Genomic DNA, 26,056 nt, shown 5'->3' with positions numbered 1-26,056 from the left:
GAGGCGAGGTACTCGGTCAGGTACAGAACAGAGACGAGCTAGAGATGAGCCAGAGGCAGGATCCACAGCCAGGTGTAGGAGCAGGAGCAAAGGCGAGGTAAACGGTCAGGAACTGGAGCACGGATGAGCCAACTGGAGTCTGGAAGCACTCCCACTCCCCAGGAGGGGAGAGGAAAAGAGGGACAATACATGAATCGCACTGCACCAAACAGAGGCATGGAGAACTAAATGATAAATTATGATCAAGAATAGAGGAGAGGAAGGGTAGAAGTAAAAAAAGGAAAGAGGACAGAACCCCAGTGCACCATAGTTAGCCCAGCTTCAACTTCTAGCAGCCTTTTAAAAGAAATAGTTATTATTAAGTTTAATTTAAACAAATTAACATTAAGTTAAATAATCTCTGAATACTAACTAGTCTGACAATAAGCCTGTCCAAAGAGGAATGTTTTCAGTCTAGCTTTGAATGTAGAAACTGAGTCGGCCTCTCTTACATGAGCTGGGAGTTTATTCCATAAGACAGGGGCTTGGTGACTAAACGCTCTACCTCCAACCGTACTTTTACTAATTCTAGGAACCACAAGCAGTCCTGCATTTTGCGAGCGAAGTGTTCTCATTGGATGGTAAGGGACTATGAGGTCCTTAATATAGGACGGGGCCATTCCATGTAAGGCCTTATAGGTTAACAGGAAGATCTTGAACTTGATTCTGGAATCAACTGGGAGCCAATGGAGCGAAACTAACACAGGAGTGATGTGATCTCTTCTGCTAGTTCCAGCTAACAATCTAGCTGCTGCGTTCTGAACAAGCTGGAGACTTCTTAAGGAACTCTTAGGACACGCTGCTAACAAGGAGTTACAGTAATCCAGCCTCGACGTAACAAATGCATGGATGAGTTTTTCAGCATCACTCTTAGAAAGTATATTTCTGATCTTAGCAATATTCCGCAGGTGAAAAAAGGCAGTTCTGCACGCCTGAGATATGTGAGCCTTAAATGATAAATCCTGGTCAAGTAAAACCCCAAGGTTTCTAACTGTGGAATTGGGGGCTATACTTATGCCATCCAGGGAGACTATCTGATCAGACAGAGCATCTCTGAGGATTTTAGGACAAAGTATAATGACCTCAGTTTTTTCTGGGTTCAAGAGGAGGTAATTAATTGTCATCCAGGTCTTGATGTCTCTGATGCAGGCGTTCAGTTTCTCTATCTGGTCATTCTGGTCAGGCTTCATGGATAAATACAACTGCGTATCGTCGGCATAACAATGAAAATTATTGCTGTGTTTCCTGATTATGTTTCCTAGGGGTAGCATATAAAGCGTAAACAGGATCGGTCCCAAGACTGAGCCCTGTGGGACTCCATAGTTGACTCGAGTGCACTGAGAGGAATGGCCATTTACATTAACGAACTGATACCTATCAGACAGATAGGATTTAAACCACTGGAGAGCAGATCCTCTGATCCCTATGTCCTGCTCTAATCTATGGAGTAAAATACCGTGGTCGATAGTGTCAAAGGCTGCACTGAGGTCCAACAGGACCAGAATAGAAAGTAGTCCCTTTTCTGAGGCCAATAACAAGTCATTAGAGACTCTAACTAGTGCAGTTTCCGTACTGTGGTGAGGTCTAAACCCCGACTGAAAGTCTTCAAAGTGGCTGTTGTCCTGTAGGTGGCAGTAAAGCTGCTTAACTACAACTCTTTCTAGGATTTTAGAAATAAAGGGCAGGTTTGATATCGGTCTATAGTTGGCCAAGATGCTAGGATCCAAACTGGGCTTTTTCAGAAGAGGTTTAACAACTGCATATTTAAAAGACTGTGGCACGTAACCCGTTTCCAGAGAGGCATTTATCATTGTTAATATGGGATCATTAATTAGGGGAAAAGTTTCTTTAAAAAGTCTAGTGGGAATTGGGTCTAACAGACACGTTGAGGATTTGGAGGACGTAATAATTGATGTTATTTCCGCTTGATCCACAGCAGTGAAGCAGTCCAATGTTACAGAGGTTTCTATGGATGACTCCATTTCTACCGCTTCAGCCTGTTCTGGGCTGATAGTAGGAATAACTTGATTTAACTTATGTCTAATATTTGAGATTTTACTGTTGAAAAATGTAAGAAAATCATCAGAGCTGAGAGAAACAGGAACATGTGGTTCTACTGAGCTCTGACTGCGAGTTAATTTAGCTATAGTGCTAAAAAGAAATCTTGGATTATTTCCATTCTCTGATATTAAGGTTGAATAGTACTGGCTTCTAGCTCTACGCAGAGCTTTTTTATAATTTAATAGGCTATGTTTCCAGATATCCAGAGACTGCTCTGAACCGGAGCGGCGCCATTCTCTTTCCAACTTACGGGTTTCTTGTTTAAGAGAATGAGTTTCAGCGTTAAACCACGGTGCTACTCGGTTTTGTCTGACGAACTTAGGTTTCAAGGGGGCAACAACATCGAGTGTACTCCTGAGGGCTTGTAAGGCATCATTAACAAAGTGGTCATTTATACTAGGACTGATACTATGGGAGCTGGTCTCAGAGTATTTTCTCAGAATATCACTAAGTACTGGCTGAACTGTGTGTTTAAACTCAGACACAGAACGGTCAGTTAAGGTTCTTCTAAGCTGTTTCTTATTCACTGGTGCAGAAGGATGTTCCAGTGTAAGCTGGAAGGTAATCATAAAGTGATCAGAAATGATGGGGTTAAGAGGAAGGACACTCAGCTGGCTGATCTCTATACCATGGGTTAGAACAGGGGTCGGGAACCTTTTTGGCCAAGAGAGCCATAAATGCCACATATTTTGAAATGTAATTTCGAAAGAGCCATACAATAATGTAGTGTCCCTTCCCCACACTGAGGCACGGAGACTTAACCTCTTTTAAAGTTCTTTATTCCGATTACTGCAGACCGCAACAAACGCCCTTCAATTAATTCAGCAACTCCTGAATCTCTCCCGCCGACACGAGAGCGCTTCTCCCAACTTTATATTCCCCTGCTCCCGCTGCAGCCCTCCCATTTCCCTTATTCGGCCCATAGCTGAACCCCATTGGTCCAAACTACCTAACAACAGGCTGAGCGACAGAACTGAGGGCCAATCAGATCACTGCTTGACGCGTTCAATGAACTCCAGAACTTTTAACGCGACCCAACAGCCATCCAACTCAGTCCGCGACAATTTGTTTAAAACTAAATATACAAATGAATGTGTGCATTTGATTTAATTTCAACATTTTTAAAGTACAATAAGTCTGTGGATTCTTTTTAATAACATTGTTATTCTGTTGCTAATAAATGATGAGTATTTCTCGTGGTAGTTTTGCTGATGGTCTAGTCTGGTTGATACGTGGTGAGTTTCTGCTTCGTTCAGGCGTTGAGACTTTAAACGTGATCTTAGGTCTGAATGTTCTGTAGATGTGACAAAGACTGCTCACATGCAGACGGGGAGCCAAACACACACTCACACGCTGCAGTGAGTGACGGGAAGCGGGTTTTACGTTTTTACAATCCCTGCGCGATTCACCTGCTGCCTGTCCCCACAACACCTCACCCCCACCCTCTGCTTTCTCCCTCTAACATCCCGTCCCCGCATCTGCGCGCTCTTTCTCAGAGACGGGAGCGCGTAGTTTTGGGCACGGTAATTCACAGGTTTCCAGCTGGTACAAACTCTGTGAAATAATAGATAATAGTAACTGATAGCGCTGGCGCAGATTTCTCTCTCTAAGCACTGCTACTACTGCGCGCCTCTGACATCGCATCGCGCCCGAGAAGGACTGGTCTAATGAAAAAAAAAAACTATAATTAAAGATTTGTCTGCGAGCCACATGTGACCATCAAAAGAGCCATATATGGCTCGCGAGCCATAGGTTCCCGACCCCTGGGTTAGAACAAGGTCCAGGGTGTGCTTATGACAGTGAGTGGGTTCATTCACACTTTGGGTGAAACCAACATCATCTAGTAAAGCTGCAAAAGCCTTTCCTAGGCAGTCACTGGGGTCATCAACATGAATATTAAAATCCCCTAATATTATAGTTTGATCAGAATCTAAGACAATGGTCGATAGGAAGTCAGAAAACTCAGTTAAAAACTCTGAATATGGGCCGGGGGGGCGATAAATAATTATGAGTAAAACAGGTTTTGGAGTTTTCCTGTTTGGGTGACTTAAAGACAATATGATGTTTTCAAATGAATTATAAGCATTTTTAACTTTACGGCTGAGAAGTAAGCTAGACTGTGATATTACTGCCAAACCACCTCCTTTCCCTGAAATCCTGGATTTCTGATAGTTAGCATAAGTGGGGGGGGGTTGCTTCATTCAATCTAACATAGTCATCCTGATGGAGCCAAGTTTCTGTTAAGGCTAAAAGACTAAGGTTTTTATCAGTAATTAACTCGTTGACTAAGAGGGACTTGGAGGAAATGGATCTAATGTTTAATAAACCACATTTAATTACATCATAATTCTGCTTGTGAGAACTGCTGTCTGTCACTTTAAGGTTTCTAAGACGCGCTCCTTTCATTTGTCTTTCAGCACATAAGCTAAAGCTCGGACCTGCTTGACTTTCCCTGCAACATTTCCTTTTACATGAAAAAAGGAAATGTTTTAAATTGTTTTTTGACTGAGAGCCAAAAAAAAGACAATGGAAACAGATTGGTTGAAATAATCTAAACCATGTTGTAGCAAACAAAACTTAGTCTGAACGAAAAGGATCTTAATAAATAGGGATCTTAGGAATGCAAAAGAAAAATGATAAATTAGTGATGCAAAAGATGTGCAACAAATAAATCTATAGTCTTTAAAGCTATGTTCACACTGCCCTCGGCAATGCATGTTCAAGCAACCACTTCCAGTGAAAAGTCTATGTAATTGAGCAAAAATGCACGTCTCAGGCTTCCGCTTTCAAAATTCTCACGTTTAGCTATGCAAGTTCTACATACAAAACAGATAAAGTTAAACCAGGTTTAACTTGGACCAATTAGGAGCTTGGATTTGGTAGTGACGTTTGGATGGTGTCCCCTTTAATCCATGAAAATACTGACTGTTTGAACATTGATCATAAAAAATAAATTAATAGTTGTGGTTTTTGCCCGGCCGTAATTATAAGACACCATTATTTACAGTACAGACCACAAGTTTGGACACACCTTGTCATTCAAATGAACGGGAAGGTGTGTCCAAACTTTTGGTCTGTACTGTACATTATAATGGTGTTCTGATGTGGTGTCATATTATACGGATGACACCACTGCTCTATTCCTATATCATAATAGAGCTGTGAAAGAAAAAGCCTGGCCCAAGATTTGCGAGATTTTCACTGTTATGACATTTCGCACCAACTGTAGGTGGCAGACATGCGCTAGTAAACAGGAGAAGGAGAAGAAGAAGAAGACACCTCTCCCTGATCGTCCAGTTTGAATATTATATGCTGAAAAAGTGTTTAAAACTGCACTTTTATTTCGTTCATGAACGCGCATCACATGCTGGGTGTGGACAAAGCATAAAGCTCTGGGACAATGACGTCTTGCGTGCTGGTGGGATAAATTTGGATCGTAGATTAATAAATCCCAAAGCCTAGAAACTGAGGGTGGTTGAGATCCAGTTCATGACAAAACTTCGTTCCAGGTGGAGAACGGAGTGGAGGAGGGCCGGCAAACCGTCTGAAATGCATTGACATAAACGTCCAAGAGTTTAAATACGGAAATATGATTGTGATTGGCTGAGAAGAAAAGGTGGGAAATTAATGAGTAGTGTGTAGAGCGACGTGACATCTCAGGTAGATCCTCTTTATGGAAACTGCACCAAAGCTTCACTAGAAAAAAACAGCATCAGATACAGGTAATCTATCAAATTAACTCGGCACAGAAAACAACACAGATTTAGGGCCTGGGAACCTGGCACAGTCACTGAATCCCAAGCTGTAGGCGCTTTGAGGTAAAGACCAAATCTAGACGCAATTTCATGACTTTATGTTGAGGCTTTCTCATACATAAAAGTGTGGAAACTGCTTTAATTGACCGAGGAACTACTAGAAGACTTGTTGCACTGGAGAGTCAGTCAGAAAGGGTTCACGCAAATGTATTCAATCAACTCATTCAAGTAGGCTCACATTGTGCCAATCCCAAAACAAAAGCAGCATCTTTCCCTATCTCGCCTCCACATTCACAAATGCTGGAGGAAATGAGAGGAAGGATGGCAGCCTAGAAGAATCTAATTATTGCTGCTCATTTCAGTCGAACAGTAAAAACTAACGGTGGCCATGTGGCATTTCAGAAATTACATTAACCCTGTACACTATTTAGGAACATTAATGATAAAAGATCCACACTAAAGAACTGATTAAAAACCTGTTTCATTTAGAATAATGTCCTGAATGGAGCTAATAATCAATCCCCATGACTGTTCGGCACTTCTGTCAGATTGTCATGAATTATGCAGACTGCTCATTATCCAAAGTATTTTATGTGGGACTCAGTCCCCGGGGAGCTGAAGGAGATTTAAGCTGATGCACTCTCCCCGAGTGTTCATCCGAACATTTATGTAGTCAGTTAGTCATGAAATACATCTGGATTTGGGAAGAGGTGAACTGCACTGCAGAAGCGACTTTAAAAAAGACACATTTCCTTTTTCATATTTTTTTTTCCTTTGCCCTTTGGTTTACACTCACCATGAAATGATGATTTTTTTTTTTTTTTAAAGCTAAGGTGGGTGTGAGGACACTCAGTACTATGCTGATTTTCTCTACACATAATTGCCTCCTTAATATTTTTATGGCTGTTTTTTAGTCTCGAAAAATTTAATATCCTGAGAATGAAAAGGATAAAAAAGGCATATTAATCAGTTTAGTATGCAAAATAAAAATTAAATTATTCACCAGTTCATTTTGAAAATGTAGTAATGATTGTCATGCATTATCCCAAAAGTCCATATTATCAATTGCAGCAATGACAAATTTAAATGTCCAAGATTCATAGCAATTTTATAAAAGTCTGTGAAAGTTTCTAAAGCTAAACAGCTGAGATTAGCTGATGTTTGTCTCCTTAAGCAGATTATGTGAATTCGGATTTGAATAAAGAAAGTCAAGGCCAAATCTGGCCCTGGGTGAGGTTTGTTATGCTTTCACCTCAAAAGAAGAAGGGGAAATGGAGGGTTTTTGTTATGGAAAATATGACCTCTGGATACAGTCTGCAATCTTTAATAAAAGCTACTCGGTAACGCTTTAGGACTCTTATTTTAAAGCGTTAACAGCTACTCAAGTTATCTTGTATTTGGTTTTCAGATAAAGGGTTATTGGCAGTTTCCTTTTTTTTCTCTGATCTGACAATATCAGAATAATAATAACTTATTAATAATATATAAAAAAACTAATAAAGTGATGATTTTTTTGTCTGTCCCTGTTATTACTAAATAATTATTTCTGAAGTGACATTTATATCCACATTTAAAAAATCATAAATAAAACAAATGTTATTTTTTTAAAGCTAGCATTATTTTATTAAAGAACAAACTCTGCTTTTGATTGTGTTTTTTGAATATAAACCAGAGTTCATTTAATTGTGTTTAAATAAATTATTTTAAAAAATTTAAATGAAATAATTTTAGTATTAAAAAAAACTTTTTTGAACACAAGGCCAACTGACTTTCACAAATGGCCTCATGTTTGTGAATGGACGACTTTGACTTTTGTTCAAATTACATACTTGCAATCTTTCCTAAGGTCAGCATGACAGTGTTAGTCAGAAATTTAGAGCATGAAACAAAAGGCCCAAATAAATATTGAATAACCACAAACTCTATCCTCCAACTGTTGTAAACAGAAATGGTTCTGCAGCTAAAATCAATGCATAACACTGGAAGCTCTCCAAAAACTACTGTCATGAGACTGCCACAGAAAATAAGTCTGTCAAGGAATCATTGTTTAGAAATTACATGTGGATTAATCAATAATCAATTTTGTTTACATTTAAGAAAATAAAAGTGTTTGAAACTATTTAAAGGGCCTATACCATGCTATACTGAAGCCCTTTAAAGTAATATCCATATATATGATAATTTATTAACTTTGGCACACTAAATAATTATTTTTTCAATGAAATATGAGTTATTTTTGCAGCTCAATTTCCTACTAGGAAGTAAGACAACTCAATCTCTGAGGCACCAGCTTTCGCTCCGTGTGAGTGAGCCAGCCTCCACACTGAGTCTGCGTTTCTTCCACGAAAACAAACAACATCTGACCTTTTTCAAAGATGGATGTGCATTTTGTGGAGCTTTATAAAAGTGTATAGCCGATCACCGCTAGCCCTGCGGGGAAATTGAATGTGTGCCTTAGCCTCGGGAAGGAACTGGCAGTGCAATCTCTTCCTGGATGTGGCTGTTTTTATCTACGTCACAATTTGAGAACCCAATCGTTTTCATTGATTGTAATGGGCGGGTGGTCAGAGTACAGATTTTTAGAGGAATACTCAGAAATGCGTGATAGGAGCAAAATACCGCCTTGTATTTATTTATTTATTTCTTTTATTTTAATGATTATTAGGATACACTTAAAAGCTCAAAAAGTTGATTTTGCATGATATAGGCCCTTTAAATATTTGCTTTATTTATGTGTAAACTTTAAATAATACAAAATAAAATACCTTTTTTTTTTTTTTTTTTCAAACAAGACAAAGTGTTTTTTATGAGGTATAATTTGCTCTTTTGCTGGCTTGAGTATGGTCTTGTTAGCAGATCAATAACTTTGTCAGTGATGAAATTCATACTGAGCCTTTTGTTTCCTTGGGAAGCTTGAGAAACAAAGATTTATTATACCTCAGAGCTATTATTATAATGAAAGATAGCGAGCTTAGCTTGCACTTCTGCTGCATTAAAAACTGCTTTGTTTGTGTTATTCTAGATATTCTATGGTCAAATAAATCTTCAATTATCATATTTTATTCAATATATTTCCACAAAAGAGCAGACACTAGCTTTGATTTATATAATTCAGACTTGCATTTTTTAACCAAATCCAGTCAGATCCAATTCAAAAAGAGACAAATACATTTCCAGAGTGTACAGTGAATAAACTGTGTTCAAAGACAAGCGTCTTTATCAATAAGGAACTGTTAATAGCCACTGACATTTTGCTTTGTGATTAATGAGCTCCTTCGCTGTAATCAAGTGAACTTTCAAAATGTGCCTTTGCCAATAATCCAATTCAGCTGGAAACGCCTGAAAGAAAAAGAGAAAAAAAAAGGAAAACCAAGAAAACCACCCTCTTAAAATCCCCAAAATGCTTTCCAACTGCACAGTGATCAAAGAATTGATTCATCAGTCTTTATTTTAGTGTTAAAGTCTACCTCCTTTTTTTCCCACAAGCTGCTTTTTTTCCACCCTCAGTGATTACTGAAAGTCGAAGGAAAATTCATTTCATTCTTTCAGTGATGAAAGTCAGCATATTTGTAGGGAGCAGGAATAGGAGCATTAATCAAGTGCAGGGGCAGACCAATAACGGGCTCTGTAATCACGCTGGAGTGGGGCTCTAACTTTGGGCAGTGTCGCGTGGTCATTCATCACTGGGGAAACCGAGAACCAGTGGGGAAGATTAATAACAAGTGCATTAGTCAGTGTTTAGATGTGACCGGTGCACTTGTGGGTCATGCAGGAAAGTCATGGTTGCAAAATAAATTAACATGATCAGCCATTGATTTGGCAGAGAAGCTCTTCTGTAATGTGCAGCTGTAACAAAACAAGCACCTTAAAATTTGTTCATGACGTATTAAAATATAAATATAATATATAAAAATATATATATATATATATATATATATATGTATATATATATATATATATATATATATATATATATATATATATATATATATATATATATATATATATATATATATATATATATATATATATATATATATATATATATATATATATATATATATATATATGTATATATATATATATATATATATATATATATATATATATATATATATGTATATATATATATATATATATATATATATATATACACATACCTGTCCTTTTAATGTTTTACTTTTTTTTCTTTTGCATCAAAGCTGTAGTAAGAGCCAGTTAAAACACGATGCACAACCAACGTTTTTCTGTCTTCTCATCCCCGCCCTCTAGTTTGCTCTGAATTAAGGATTCATTTCTCTGCACTTGGAACGCCTTTCAGATAAAACCACTGCACAAAATGCCATGTGCTGCCTGTATAATTCAGAAAATTGAGGTGCCAGAATGGAAAAGGGGGGAGAAAGAGAGAAGCAGAAAAAGAAAATCACCTTTTTTTTTATTTTATTTTTTTAGTTTAGAGCAAGCTAAGGATTTTCTTTTTTAAATGTGTTCCTTTCCTAGCGGTTATAACCTAAAGGTATTTAAACATACAGAGTGAATATTTAAGTAAAGCTTCAAAAGGCAATAAACATGAATAAAAAGAAGGAAAAAGGTGAACTGTCTTTGGTTTATTTTTATTATCGACATTCAAAATGATGATAAAAAGGATAGAATATAGCATCAATACAATTATCCTGGCTTAAAAATGAATATTGCATCAAGCAGAATATCATATTAGGATTTGAGGTAAGGTATTATTTTTACTGTTTTAAAAGAGAAAAAAAAGTCAGAGAATACAATTTATACCTTTGAACATGCCTGTTTCTGTTGGTTTGCATTCATAAAGTAAAGCTTTTGATGTTAATTTCTGAGAGGCATGGACAGAATAATAACTTTGCAATATAGTTTGTGTAATGAGTTTTGTGCAGCATTCTGCAATCAAAAATGTGGGCATGTTTTGTAGCCTTGGGGTTTAGCTCTGCATAAAAAGAGCTCACAGCCATTGTTGACTACCATCTAAAATTGACTGCTCTGGAACAGTGGCAACAGTTTTATTTTTCTTTCACTACATGATTGTGACCTTCTATTGACCTGGAGAAGGTCCAGCTGTGCATCCGCCAGCCGGTAATTTGTCAGTTGCACAACAGCCTGGCAGAGCTCGCCACGGAAAATAAATAAGAGTGAATCCAGCATCTATCAAGGAACTTATTCCCATTACCATTGCTGGAAAGAATAGTGAGCCTCATCTCCATGTTGCTTCTCAGACTATCACTCAGCTATGTTGCCAAAATCAAGAACTTTTCCAAAGAGAGATTATATTCTGTTCACAGAAGGGTAACAATTTTATCAGCTATAGTTCACAAGAATATATATTTTCTGGAACCAATAGATGTCATGCTTGATATGCTGTCAGGTACAGAATATTGTGCTTGACTACTTTTGTGGATTTGTATACCTAAAGGACATCTTTTTTTCATTTTACCAAGATCACAACCACACTGTTTGCAAGAAACAAGGATGCACTGTTTCCTGTGAATGGATTGAGGTCATATACCAGCCATGTTGGCCTCTTTTTTATTTTTTTCAATGAGTCAAAATCATCTCACACTGACATAAACTGGTATAAATTAGTGCATTTGAAACTCAAACTTACATCTTAACACATTTATACATTTTAGTTCTTGTAAGTGTGTCTGCAGCTATGGTTTAAAAACCCACTCCAAATAAATGTGTTATTTGGAGCATTTTTCTTCTGATAGAGTAGATATGTAAAGAAAATTAAGTCTAAAATTCCTTTTCTTAGTATTGTTTTTTTAAAGTCTTGAATCAGGAGCAGAAGAAGAAATGCCATTTGAGAAGCAATGTTTGACAATGCTTGTCTGCTCTTTCCTCCTCTGAGGAAAATCAAAACTATATAGCTGCATAGCTCTAATGTTGCTCACTATTTTTGTTGCACCGGTAATTTTAGTTGGGGATGTGAGAGTATGTAAGCTAGCAGTAGAGTGTGTAAACAGATGGATGATGGGATGTGGGGGTGGACTCAATGCCAACCGTCCTGCACACAACTTTCGAATGAACTACTGCCACTCTGCAGAAAGTATGTCCTGGAAAACCACACAGATTTATTTTTTAATTTTGTCTCAAAATGGCATCATCATAATTAAAAAATCAACTATGTTTACAATAGAGCAAAAGCTGATCGTAGTGGAACTTTCTGACTTATTCTACAACCTTTTCCCAGCCTACTTATCTGTAAGCTAGTTTATAAACAACAAAATGAAGATCTAGTTCTTATGTTTTTATTCTTTGAGCAATGAACACAATTTAAGATCATTTGATGTCAATGAATAACATGCAACAAAAAAACAGCAAAAAAGGTACTGAAAGAGAAAAGTTGGATTTACTACACTGTTTTGGTGGGAAAGCAGTCCTAGAATATTCTTTCAGTGAGTTATTGCTCCAACAAATTTGATATGCCATTTGTGTGCTGCCAATGTATTCACATTAAAAATCAAATAAAAAAACTATCTTTGTTTGATAAGCGTAAACTAGTCATAGCACGGGTGGAGCTGTACCATGAAGTGTAGAGTTAGATGTTTCATTTTTTGCTATTTGGGGGCATTTAATCACATTTTAGGCAGTTTAGCCAGATTATTGGTGTCTTCCATATCAGCTCTCGGAAACACTTGAAAACAATCACAGGTATAGGCAGGATATCATCGAGCTCCAGACGAGAGCAGATTGGAATTTCCCAAAAATAGGGAAAAAGACCCCGACTCTAAGACGAACATCAGCTAAATGAATCAAGTAAAAAAAATAAACATTAATTTAACAAAAACTAAAGGTTAACACATGCAAAATGAAAAGTGAACCATGGCAGCCTAATCAGCTGTGAGCTGTGGCTGTGAGCAAAGGAGGATCAGGTATGTGCTCATCACAGTCCCAGACTTGCTGAGCTGCCTCTGCGTTCGCTCGCAGAAGCGAAGCGAAGCGTGCATTCTGATTCACTGACATGTCTCTGTGCACTGATGGGGTTGAAATGCCCCCTCTCAACACATTTCTCTTTCTGACAGTCCTGTTCACCTCTTGTTTCATGTGCCGCCTCTTATCTATATAATGCATTGTTTTAAAGGCCAATTAAAGGCTTTCCTCCTCCCTCAGTCTCAACAACTCCTATTGTTTGAAATGTTTTGAAGATGTCAGAATCAATGAGAAGAAAAAGTGAATATTTCAGTTGTTTTTCCAAATGCTCGCTTCATTTAGCCTTTCTAGCTGTGCAAATGAAAAATACATCAGAAAAACCTTTGAATAAAATTTTAAACGTCAGTAAGATTGGAACAAACAAATATAGAAAAATTAGTGTGTTATAAGTATGTTTTTTATTTTACATTTACTTTTTTCTTTTTACATTTAACATTTTTTGTACACTGTACTTCTCAAAAACTGTCGTAATGAGAAATATGGTAATGATTTTTTTGCGTTTTTCTTCTCATATTTTGAGGATGCAGCTTTTGAATATTCCAGCACACATACACACACACACATAATTACACGTGTATTTTTAAAATTGGAGCATACATATTGAGATTTCTTATATGTAATAATGTAAAAAATGTAAAGTCTTGCTTGTTAATTGGCTTTACACTAAACGCAAAACAAAAAAGAATACACAAAGTGCATTAAATGTACAATATCGTGTCAACTGTTCCAGAGAAGTCAGGTTTTGTAGCTGAATTTCACTTAAACAAAAAAAATCATTTTAAATTGATTTCTCTGTAATTGATAGCTTTTTAGGATTATGTTAGGTAGAAAAATATTGTTCATTTGTAACAATAGTTTGTAAAACATGAAACAATATAATTTATTTTAGTTTCCTTTTTAATAAATACAAAACAAATATTTAAGTTTAGTGTTGGCAAACCTGATAACCACGATTGTCGTGAAATTTGTTGCAACCAGAAGAATGTGTGTGTGTGTGTGTGAGAGTGCATGGCTGGGGACAGGCCTGCGGGCTACCTCGCCAGTACCCACTGGGGCTCACCCTCCCTTTTGCAGAGTAGGAAGGGCAGCGGGGGGGATAACGGAGGACGGGTTGAGGAACGTGTTGAGTGAGGGGGGCTGTAGAGGTTAGTGTAGTGTGGGGGAAGGTAGGGGTGGAGCTTTGGTTGCGTTGTGATCTTTGGGCTGCATGGGCCGGGTGGCAGGGCTGGCCCGCGGTGACGAGGCTCCGGCTGGGTGGTGGGCGGCTCCTGGGCCCTCTGGGCCCTGGCCTCGTCCTTGGACCCCATCTCGTGTCCAGTGCCCGCTGGCCCCAATGGCTGCCGCCCGGTAGGGCGGAGTGCACCTATCACCTTGCCTATGCCTCCCGGTGCTGGATGGGGGCCTCCTCTGCACCTGACTGGGTGGGAGGGTGGTCCCCCGCCCCCCGCTTGGGCTGCTTGGGTCCCGTCGCTGGGGACGCTCCTTTTCCGGGGATCTCCCCCTCTCTCCTGGTCTGGCTGGTCGAGCTGGGGAGGATCTGGTTCCCCTTATGATCACATGGTTCACTTTGGCAGCGTGCATGTAGCTCCACCCCCACGTGCACACTGCTCCCTGTCTGCTTTATCCCTCCTCCTAACCCACAGTGTATCGACGGACAGATATCTTTCGCTCATCTTAGTGTCAGAATTTCACGTTTGGATGTAATATTTGCCTTTCTGGAGATCTAGGATAAAGGTTTCACATCTTAAAATAATAACCTGTTCAAATTACCAACTCGGAACTTGTATCCCCTCACTTTCTCCCCCTCCCTCTTTATTTTTTTTTTTTTTCTACTACCCCCCCCCCCCCCCACACACACACACACACAGACACACACACACACTTTCCCTCCTCTCCCTCCCCTTTAATAAAATGCATATATATATTAAAGTGTAAAAAATAAATTAAAAAAAATAAACAAAAAAAAATATAAAGGGGTTTATATCAATTTACACCCTGGCTATCTGAAGATTCATAACCCCTTTTTGTAAAAGTAAAACCTGTCCAACACAAAAGGCTTTCAGCGCTCATCTGTTTGCTCAGTTGTTGGACAGAAAAAGTAAAAAAAAAAAAAAAAAAAAGAAATTTGTTGCAGGACTCATCGTCTTGCCTGTGGCTGTGCTTTGCACTTGCTCATTCACGACAAATCGTCAACAGAAACCCATTAGAAACAATTGCGGACGTCTCCTGAAGGACAAAAATTCCACCAATGGCAGCAATTGTTAATTCCTGATAGGCAGTTAGTCCTTGCAACATAACAATGGTTTGTAGGCACTGCAAGTTCACTGGTTAGTTTCAAAGATGACCTACCGTGAATGGAAATGAGCCTAATGGGCACATACTGCAGGAAAAAAATGTCCTGCAAGATTAAAAAATAAATAAATAAGTGCCTCGTAGTACCTGCATTTTGAAAAGCCATCAGTTAAGGACAATTGCTTTCGAAAACAGATGCAAAACTCAATTAAAGCTTCAGCCCAAAGCTGCCATGCCTCTTTGCTATTTTGTTCACTTCCAGAATTTGTGGTTTCAAGCAATTTTTGTTTTTTTTTGTTGTAATATAACCTTTTCTGGAGTAACCGCGTTAAAACCGGTTGTTATCCGCAGCAAAGATAAGAGTCACCAAAAACTGTAATTGTCACACAGGATGTCAAGGATGAATGCTTTAATGATTACACAACTGACAGTAAGGCTACGAGAGGCTGCTTCCAGGTGAAATTAGGTGCAGATGCCTGTTCACTCGTTCCAGTCATTTCACTTATTACATGCTCTATAAACACATCGGCAAAGAAAAAAAAGAATTCCATTTTTTAATTTCTCTATTCCAGGGAAGAGGCAATGATATCCACATACTTTGATACGGTAGAAGACCTGTTGGCATCTTTTGGGCCGGTTCGAGATTGTTCCAAAGAGAATGGAGGCTGCAAAAGGAATTTCAAGTGTGTTTCAGATCGTCAGTTAGACTCTACTGGTTGCATGGTGAGTATATTTTTTTAACTCCTTTTTTATTTTTTTTCTGTATCTACAGTGGGGAAAAACAGTAGGTGATGTTCACCAAGTCTGCAAGTTGTCCCACTTAAAATAATGAGAAGGATCTGTAATGTTCATTATAGGTACACTTCACCTGTGAGAGACAAAATGTATACTAAAAAAAGTATTTGGATGATAAAAAAGAAATGCTTTACAGCTTATTTTCTAGTGTAGATAGGTTCATTCCAGTCTTTTTCAGGTTCTTGGTGTCCTTAGACTGCTTTTTGGTCTTATCCATGATGGACAGGTGGCAGACTGACTGTTTAAGGGTGTGGACAGGTGTCTTTTATACAGATTATGAGTTCTAACATGGGCCTTAAATACAGATAACAAGTGGAGGATAGAAGAGCTTCTTGAAGAAGAAGTAACCAGTCTTTGAGACTAGAATTATCTTGTGTTTGTAGGAGCTAAATATGTTTTTTCTGCAACAATAGAAAAATAAACTCTTTAAAAACAATACAATGTGATTTCCAAAATTATTATTTTTTTCATTCTTTTTCTCACAGTTGATGTAACCGTAGGATGAACATTACTGACGTCTTTCATCTTTTTTAAGTGGGACAACTTGCAGAATCTGTGACTACCAAAGACTTTCTGACCCCACTGCAAATGGCATTCTGGGACAGATGATTTAAGTTAACAGTATTCTTTCAAGGTCCCATGAAATTGAGTTGTCACTTTTTAAAACCCATTTTTAAGATAGCAATCAATTCCAATTTAATCCTGCTATCACAAGCTATCCTTTGTATATTTTTGATGTAATTCTGTCCTCCAGCAACAACTTTGTTATGGCTGATTTAAACACTCCATTCTTCCAGAAGGATTCTTTTATATTTTTCAGATTTTCACATTAACTGGTATGCAAAACAGAGTGATGCATGTCTTATTTTTTAGGATTGTAATTAGGGGTGTAACGATAAAATCAATGAATCGTTGAATTGATTTGTATTCCTACAATCCAACCAGATTGATTTTAGCTGTTAATTGAAATAACCTATTCCATTATTAAATCGTTTCAAAATAAAATAACTGTAATTGAGTAGCATTTGGTTTGAGGCACTGTTGTATTTATTTTTACTGTAACGTATAAACGACCGAGTGCATCACAGTGGACAACACACATGTGACCATACAGTGTGCTAGATTGTTCTAACAATGTTATTTATATATTATTTTGAGATGGAAACAGTGTGCTGAACGTTAGGAAACTAAAATATGATGGATTTGCCCTTATTTCTTGTTTATTTGTTTGTTTGTATCCACATTTAATTTTAATTTGATTATTTTGCAAGAAAAAGAAGGAATCTGGAAAACTTTACCTGCACTGTTCAGTACCCAGGTATTTATCTCTGACTCACACTGGTGGAATTTCTGGCTGAAAATGTCCTGAATCGATTTTTGTATAACCAATTACAAATTATGACATGAATCGAATCTGAATCGTTACACCCCTAATATTAATACAACAATTGAGATCATTATAAATGTTATAGTGTTAGCATAGAATAAGAAATAATTCAACATGTTTACTTGTGGTTATGGATAAGTACGGTATAAATGTCTATATCTTTCTTATACTCCTTTTTTTTGTCCTTAATCAAATTTACAAAGAAACAAAATGCTGCTTTGTTTTCTCTGAGATCAGTACATCCAGGGGCACAACCTAACATTTTTGTTTTCACCTGTAGCTTTCCGTCCTTTGAGATGCAACCATCCATGCACTAATTCTGAATACAATAATAATTGATAAAAAGTATTTTTAGTTTATAACAGTATGATATTGAAAATGTAACAGCTTGTGAGAAATTCCACATTTACATTTGTGGTAAAACTTGGAAAATGACCTGAAACATTTGTTTGGGTTTCTACCCCCTGATTTTTGCAATGTCAAACTTTAACAAACAAACTCTTCATGCAAAATACTCAGGGGTGTCTCAAACCAGTCACTGTTCTACAGTTGCAGCGTGATGAAGATGGTTTTATCCTACATCATTAGGTAATTTATATTTCTACAAAAATCATGCATTACTTAGAGTAGTTTGTCCTGTGGTTAAAAGAAGTCATCACCTGCGATTCTTGTGAACATAAGCACAATCGGTCTATATGCTTTTGGACTAAAGAGGATTTCTTTTACGCACATAGAAAATCATAACAGCGTAACTAATTTTGTTAAAGTGGGAAAATATTTTTCTTGGTTTTATAGATTATTTTTCTGCATATATTTTCATATATGTAGAACAGTTTTTGAGTCAACATTAGTCTCATTATCAATAAAGATAAAAAAAAAAAAAAATCATGAACACAACCTACTTTAATCATTGTAAATGTGTACAATGTTCTAGCTCCGCCCCTGTTTGTTACCTAAACCTTACTTTGGCTTTTGTCGTAACATTGCATTGCTGACCTTTTCTCCTGACATGTTTGCAAGTTAAATGTGACTGAAAACTTCTAATGTCAGGCTTTGGACAGCACAAGGTAGGCTTGCGTTGTAAAGTAATTAAATTGATGAGCCGTCTCAATTGCTGGAGGAGGATTCTGTGAGTCATTAAAAGCTTGGATGGGACTATAAATCGATAGGTCTTTTTGTTGTTTGTGGCAACAGAGACAAAGACATATTGAGCAATTCTCTTGTTTTCCTCTCTTCATCAACATCTTTCAAGCAGAAAAAAAATGACTGCATGTTTTCCTTTGCAGAAAATTACCATTAAAAATGCTTACAAATCCTATTTGGGGAACTTTTTGACAGCAGCTACAACACTTTTTACTTAAATGATGCATTTTTAATTGCTGCTGATCCACTCTAATAAATAATATGAAGATTTGTTTTCTGTTTTTTTTCTTGGAGAAGCTTTAAGTAGTCTTATTCTAACAAAACCTTTATTTTAAGTCTTTAAATGAACCACAATTATTTTAAGTTTCCCAATAAAAAACAAATTATAATCAATTTATTGTAATATCAAACTCACTTCAAGTCATAAAACTATTGTGAGCTATCCATATGAACAAAATACATTCGTCTTAGCATATAATTAAACACATTTTAAGCCTTGCTACTTGTTATAGAAATCTTTTCACACTAATAGGTCTTTGTTTGATATCTTTCATTGAAAAAAAATCTTATAAAAGTTTTATTTTCCTTTTAAAACTTGAATTCTTAAAGAAATTGTTTTATTTATACCATAAATGCATTTTTTAAAGGTCACAGTAAATTATTACCACTTTGACCTTGCCAGAAATATTTTTATATTACTCAGTAAAGGAATAATACAACACTTGTCCCACGCTTAACAAACTTTAATGTCCACTTGAGTATTTTCTTTATTACTGGATGCTTTGCATGGCATTAAATAACTTCAACTTGTAAAAGAATAGGCATCTGTATTAGGGGTTCAAGCCATGTTTAATGTATTTGAACTGTGGCAGCTGCATTTACATTTGATAAAGAGCTGGAGACTCTAGAGATTCCTCAAAAGAATCAGACGCCACTATTATTAATAGCTCTGAGACCCACAGGGTGAGAGTGGTGGACAGTCAAGAGAGAGGGTATAAAATATGAATGAGTGCCTACTAATAAGCCTTGGGTTGTTTGTCAAAGTCTATCACAGATCAAGTCTCAGTATATCATGGCAAATTTTTCTCACAGCTTTAACACATATCCAAAAATTGAACAAATCCTAAATTTGTTTTATTAAATACAAAAGGAAATATGCACAAATCCTTAAATAAAATGTATGTTGACTGGTAAATATTTCATTAATTCTATAGTTTGAGCTTAAGCAGACCTACACGGCTAACTTTTGAAGCAAAACTGGCATTCCAGTGTCTATGGTACCCCAATTATTGCAAAAAAACTACCAAAGCCTTCAAAACCCTTAGAGATTAACTCTGAAAATCGTAGACACAGCTGCTATTTTTTTCTTTCTCTTGACACTTGTCACAATCACCCTTGTCACAGTGGGTGCTAACATGCAGACATGCCACAGGGCTTACAATCCATTATCAAAGTCAGTACCTTTCAAGGCTGGCTGCTGCCCTTAAGACAGTCGAAATGCATTTGCAATGAATTATAATTTAGTCGGGCCAGTTTTGACATGCAGGAGACATTAACTATTCTATTGTGCCTTTGTTCCTTTCACTGTCTATGAAAACAGGGAGGATGCTGGTTTATTTCTGTGACCACTGAGCTCAGCAGAGGCGCCGATGTTGCAAACAAAGTGATTACTGACACACAGGGGCAGATTTACTCTCTTTGCACTTGGTGTGAGTTCTGTTTTCGCATAAAAAAGTGACTGCTGGTATTTACTATTGAGGCACAGAGGTAAATTTTCACCTTGGGGGCCTGAGCTTTCTACTCTACGTCTGGCCCTGATGCATAAGTATTCATGGGAGTTTCTCTTTTAGAGTGCAAACTCTAAGGCAGTCAAAAAAATATATATAACAGAGACCTCAGGTTCATTATTTGATATCAGACGGTTAAAAAAAATGCATCCTATTTAAATTAGTTGGTTGGCAAAAGAAGACTGCTGACCCTACCTGAGAACACTTTATTGTCTGATACAATGATGAAATACCAAGCAAGGGCATCGAATTAGGTGCAAACAGTGTTCATACCACTACTTGTGGTTTCCTTGACAGCCTTAGGAAGTAAGAGTTCATCAAGCTAGGGAATTCATTTAAATTATTTAGGGCAAATCAATTAAATTTGAGGGGGTACCGGTAATTTAAACCTAACACAGAAAAACTGTCCAATAGGCATATGCAGTCCATTTTTGAATAACAACTGAAATCAATACATTTGTAGATGTTTGCTGTTCGCAAGCTTTTTTTTTTGTCTGTGTGTGCTGATGGCTTTAGGTAAATATGCAATCTTTGTCTAGTCCTCTCAGTAAACTCCCCCCCTAAGTGGGCACTTTCATCAAATTGCCTGCTGCAGGTAGATTAGACCTTAGGTAGATTAGAAAAGGCTGCTGGTTTCATTTGTGGAGTTGCTTTTATTGAGATGTAAATGGATATGTGTGTGCCTGTAATCCTGTGTGCCAAGTTTTAATAAATGTCTCACTGTGTGCTGGAGAAAAACTGAAGTCTTAAGCCTCTTCGGCGAAATTCACAAGCACGGTAACAGCTGGCTGAACCCACTCGCGTCAGTCAAGACTGCACTACTGAGGCTTCAGCTTGTACTTGCTCATGAAAATTGGTTTAAAAATTGTCAGGACTCCAACTTTAGCTTTTTTAAATTTTTGACACTTGTGGTTCATGCATTAAATACCAAGATAATTTTAAGGTCACTTAAATATTATTTCCTTTTAGTCTAGTCCAGAGGTCTGAAACCTGAGGCTCCAGAGCCACATGCAGCCCTTTTATCTCTCCATTGTGGATGCAAACAGTTTGAATAAATAATGGTTTCGTATTTTTGGTTAATTTTCTTAAAATGTTTAACATGTCAGATAACTGAATCAAATGATCGTAAAAGGTTGAATCTGCTGTCAGTGAGGTATATTATTAGAATACCTTAAAGAACATATTCTTATTATCTGCAGCACAGCAATGCCTAGTTACTGGTTGGAGGCAAAGTTCTTAAAGTATATAATTAAATGTGCATGTATAGATAAAAAAAGTAAAAATAAATACACCACTGTTGTCATGTATATATTTAATTGTCAGAGGAGAAAAAGGAAGAAAATTTACCTTAATGATAGAAAATGCTGTGTTTGATGTGACTTTCCATTTTTAATTAAAGTAAATCTGCTGCAGCAGTAGGGTTTTGTTCGACACAAGTGTATTTTATTTTCAATGGAACTTGTGCATGCTGGTATCAAAAGTAAAATACGCTTATTTTGATATAAAGAGAAAAAATATAACACTGCTATAATTCAATTATTTTGAATTAAAAAAAAATAGATTAATGACCAAAAAAAAGTGTATTTCTAAGCATATTTCTAAAATAATGAAGTGGAAATTCTCTGCTCTCATGGGGTGTTGGTCAGTAAAATGGTGTGTGCTTATACTTTACTTTACTACCTCCCTAGAAGGCCCAAAGCGATTCACAATCGCAGTCCCATTCACCCATGCACACACATGTTCACACACTGATAGCAGCTCTGCTGCCGAACTCTGGTGCCAATAACCACCAATAATGTGGAGTTCAGTGTCTTGCCCAAGGACACCTCAGCCCATGGGCAGACAGGGCGGTAACTAAACCTGTGGTCTTCCAATCAGAGGTCAATATGATTGGGTTCACACAATTGTATGAAGTAAGCAACATTATGTAAATGTCCTGGTTGATATTTGCACAAGCCGCAATCAATAGGCAGCCCTTTAACTTCCAGGTTGAAGCTAGGTGTCAAAAGACTTGCAGAGATAAAACAAGAGCTTCCAACCCAAGTTGAGAAATCTACCAACCACACTGTATTGCTGTGGACATTTCCATGAGACACAAAAATGTCTCTTGAAAATGTAATAGATTGCATTTAACGTATAGAATAACTGATTGCACAAACTCATTTCTTATGTCTCCTGCTCTTAAAGTATTGTACTTAATTCTCATAAGTCTTTAACATTTGAACTACATTGTATAAGGTGTCAGTCTCTCAAATGCTTTTATTGTGCATGGTGAACACACCAACATCAAAACTGCGAATAGCCACACCTACAATCTGAAATATTACAGTCCTCTTTGCAGGACAATATAAACAATGTTTATGCCTTTGACGTTATCGGTCATATTTTTTGCTTTCAAAGAAGTAATCATTTCTATGTGCTTTAATGTACTGTCTATACTGCCCCAGAGCGGGCGCTGCACTTTACAACAATCTGTGTGATTTACATAAGCTGTCACTGGTTGTAACCTTGAGGCTGATCAGTATGTATTTGAGGAACGGTCCAATTTCTTCCTAATGGAAAATAAAATAGACCCCTCTGAAGAGATACTAGTGTAACATGTTTTAAATCTCACCTAGCCCTGGAGAAAGGTCTTTTCATTTCCAGGTCTCACCTCTGCAAACCTTTCATGTACATTTAGTAGTTTCAATAATCAGAACACCTTGCTGTCGGCGCTGTATATGTGAAACTATGGCAATTGTGCTGATTTTTAGTTGTTTGTATATTGAATCTAGCGTGTTAAATTAAATATTTTTAATATTTTGTGAGAGGAAAGCACCGGTCCAGAAGTCTTTGTTTCTTCTACGTTGTTTTCATTTCTTTCTTTTTATTCGTTTTCGTTTTTGGAATATCGTCAACCAAATTCAAGGTGGGCCACATCCCAAGGCTTTTTCCTTTCTGGCATATTGCGGCATTCAGCAAACATAATGTATCTGTCATGCTAATGGAAATACACAGAAGCTTAGCAGATGGAAAGATGTTTGTTGCATATCTTTCATAGGTTTATATCTCTTTTGGGACTTCTCTGGAAGCTGTTTAAATTTGAGATTGGCAAAGATGTATTTTCCAACTCTGAGCACCAATCTAGACTTTAATTTAGCCCCATCAAACTACAGCTATTAATCAAATTTTGTAGAGGAGAGATACTGTTGTCTCTGATCTCATTTAAAGTCTGTTCTACAGAGTCCCAGAATGCAAGAGTTTATTAAAACATGTGGCACAGTCCATTATGAGCTGTCACTGTGCAGCCAGATTTCTGCTTGGCTTCCTCAGGCGTGCATGAAGACCCAGGAGGGGGGGTGGGGGTGAGTGCCATTCCGACCAAAAAAAATTGTGATCCCCATGCCTCGCACGTTCCTATAGTTTGGTGCCCTTAAAAACTGAACATCATGATTTCTCCTGCTTGGCTGCACAACCTAGTTTACCTCAGATGTTTAGTGCTTTATGGTGTAAACTAAATGCACGGGGTTCTTTTATTTCATTCATTTCACCATTCATTATGACTCTCCTGGTTTACTGCTAAGTGCTGTGTCTCATTTAGTACACTACCAAGATTTGGATGAGACTTCAAAAGCAAGTGTAGCATGGAATTCATTTCAGAAAAGCCTGCATCGAAAGCAATATTCAAAATGCATAAATAACTGACATATAGTAATTAAGGCTGCTCTTAAAGGCACACGACTTTTTGGATTGAGAGTGTCATATTTTTGGAAAGAAAGTTGTCCAAGACCATCCTTAACAGGTTGTTAGACTCTAGATCAGGAAAAAAAAAAGAAAATACAATCATTTTAGCCCACAGACGTCCAGGGTTTATCAGTTGTTCAGCAATAATCTTCTTTCTCTTTCGGCTTTTCCCATCAGGGGTCGCCACAGCGAATCATCCTTTTCCACCTCACTCTATCATGAACATCTTCTACCCTAACGTTAGCCAACTTCATGTCCTCTGTTAAGACATCCATGTATCTCCTCTTTGGCCGTCCTCTTGCCCTCCTGCCAGGCAGCTCCATCTCCAACATCCTTCTACCAATATATCCACTATCCCTCCTCTGAACATGTCCAAACCATCTCAGTCTGGCTTCTCTGACTTTGTCGCTAACACAGGCAACATGAGCCGTCCCTCTGATGTACTTGTTCCTTATCCTGTCTAACCTGGTCACTCCTAAGGAGAACCTCAACATCTTCATCTCCGCTACCTCCATCTCAGCCTCTTGTCTCTGTCTCACTGCTACCGTCTCTAACCCATAGAGCAGAGCTGGTCTCATCACTGTCTTGTACACCTTTCCTTTGAGTCTTGCTGACACTCTTCTGTCACACAACACTCCTGACACTTTCCTCCAACCGCTCCAACCTGCCTGCACTCGCCTCTTCACCTCTTTTCCACAATCCCCATCACACTGAACTGTTGACCCCAAGTACTTAAACTCCTGCACCTTCTTCACCTCAGCCCCTTGTAACCTAACGCTTCTACCTTGATCCCTCTCGTTCAGACACATGTATTCTGTCTTACTACGACTGACCTTCATACCTCTTCTTTCCAGAGCAAACCTCCACCTCTCTAGCTGTTCCTCCACCTGCTCTCTACTCTCACTGCAAATTACAATGTCATCCGCAAACATCATTGTCCAGGGAGATTCCTGTCTTACCTCGTCTGTCAGCCTGTCCATCAGCATAGCAAACAAAAAAGGACTCAAAGCTGATCCTTGGTGTAGTCCCACCTCCACCTTGAACTCCTCTGTCTGACCTACAGCACATCTCACCACCGTCATACTTCTCTCATACATGTCCTGAACTGCTCTGACATACTTCTCTGCCACTCCAGACAACCTCATACAGTACCACAGCTCCACCCTCGGCACCCTGTCATACGCCTTCTCTAAATCTACGAACACACAATGCAGCTCCTTCTGACCTTCTCTCTTCTCTTTGCCACCTCTCTCTTCACTCTACGCTGCGCTTCCTTGTACTCCTGTCTACCTTCCTCAGTCCTTTCTACATCCCACTTCCTTTTAGCCAACCTCTTCCTCTGGACGCATTCCTGTACTTCCTCATTCCACCACCAAGTCTCTTTACCGTCTTTCCTCTTTCCAGATGACACACCTAGCACCTCCCTACCTGTTTCCCTGATAATCTCTGCTGTAGTTTCCCAGTCCTCTGGAAGCTCATCCTGACCACCCAGGACCTGCCTCAACTTCTGCCTAAATTCCTCACAAGTTTCTTCATTCTGTAGCTTCCACCACTTGGTCTTCTTTTCTGTTTTCCCTCTCTTCTTCTTCCTGACCTCCAGAGTCATCTTACACACCACCATGCGGTGCTGTCTGGCTACACTCTCTCCTACCACCACTTTGCAGTCATTAACCTCTCTCAAATGACCTCGTCTACATAGGATGTAGTCCACCTGAGTACTCCTACCTCCACTTCTGTATGTCACTCTATGTTCCTCTCTCTTCTGGAAGTAAGTGTTCACTACAGCCATTTCCATCCTCTTCGCAAAGTCCACCACCATCTGTCCCTCCAGATTCCTTTCCTTCACACCAAACCTGCCCATCACCTCCTCATCACCTCTGTTGCCCTCACCAACATGCCCATTAAAGTCTGCTCCAATAACAACTCTCTCTCCTCTGGGAAAACTCTCTATGACCTCATCCAACTCACTCCAGAATCTCTCCTTCACTTCTAACTCACAGCCAACCTGTGGCGCATACCCACTGACTACATTCACCATCACCCCTTCAATTTCTAACTTTAGGCTCATCATCCTGTCTGAGACTCTTTTCACCTCTAGAACACTGTTTACAAAC

General features: G+C 38.2%; 1 protein-coding gene across 2 annotated transcripts in view; it reads left to right on the top strand.

The window, feature by feature from the left end:
- The window catches only part of astn2 (astrotactin 2), a 325,617-nt gene that overhangs the window by 178,328 nt on the left and 121,233 nt on the right, over nt 1-26,056 (top strand). For both annotated transcript variants that reach the window (XM_023961099.2, XM_078956323.1), the window contains one exon: nt 15,680-15,830. In XM_023961099.2, the coding sequence (XP_023816867.1) occupies nt 15,680-15,830 (151 nt within the window). The remainder of the gene's footprint in view (nt 1-15,679; nt 15,831-26,056) is intronic.

This window comes from Oryzias latipes, chromosome 12 (genome assembly GCF_053564925.1).
Source record: "Oryzias latipes strain Hd-rR chromosome 12, Olatipes_Hd-rR_3.1".
In the NCBI taxonomy this organism is placed as follows: domain Eukaryota; kingdom Metazoa; phylum Chordata; class Actinopteri; order Beloniformes; family Adrianichthyidae; genus Oryzias; species Oryzias latipes.
The sequence above is the reverse complement of the archived record's forward strand: the minus strand, read 5'-3'. Positions and strand labels throughout refer to the sequence as shown.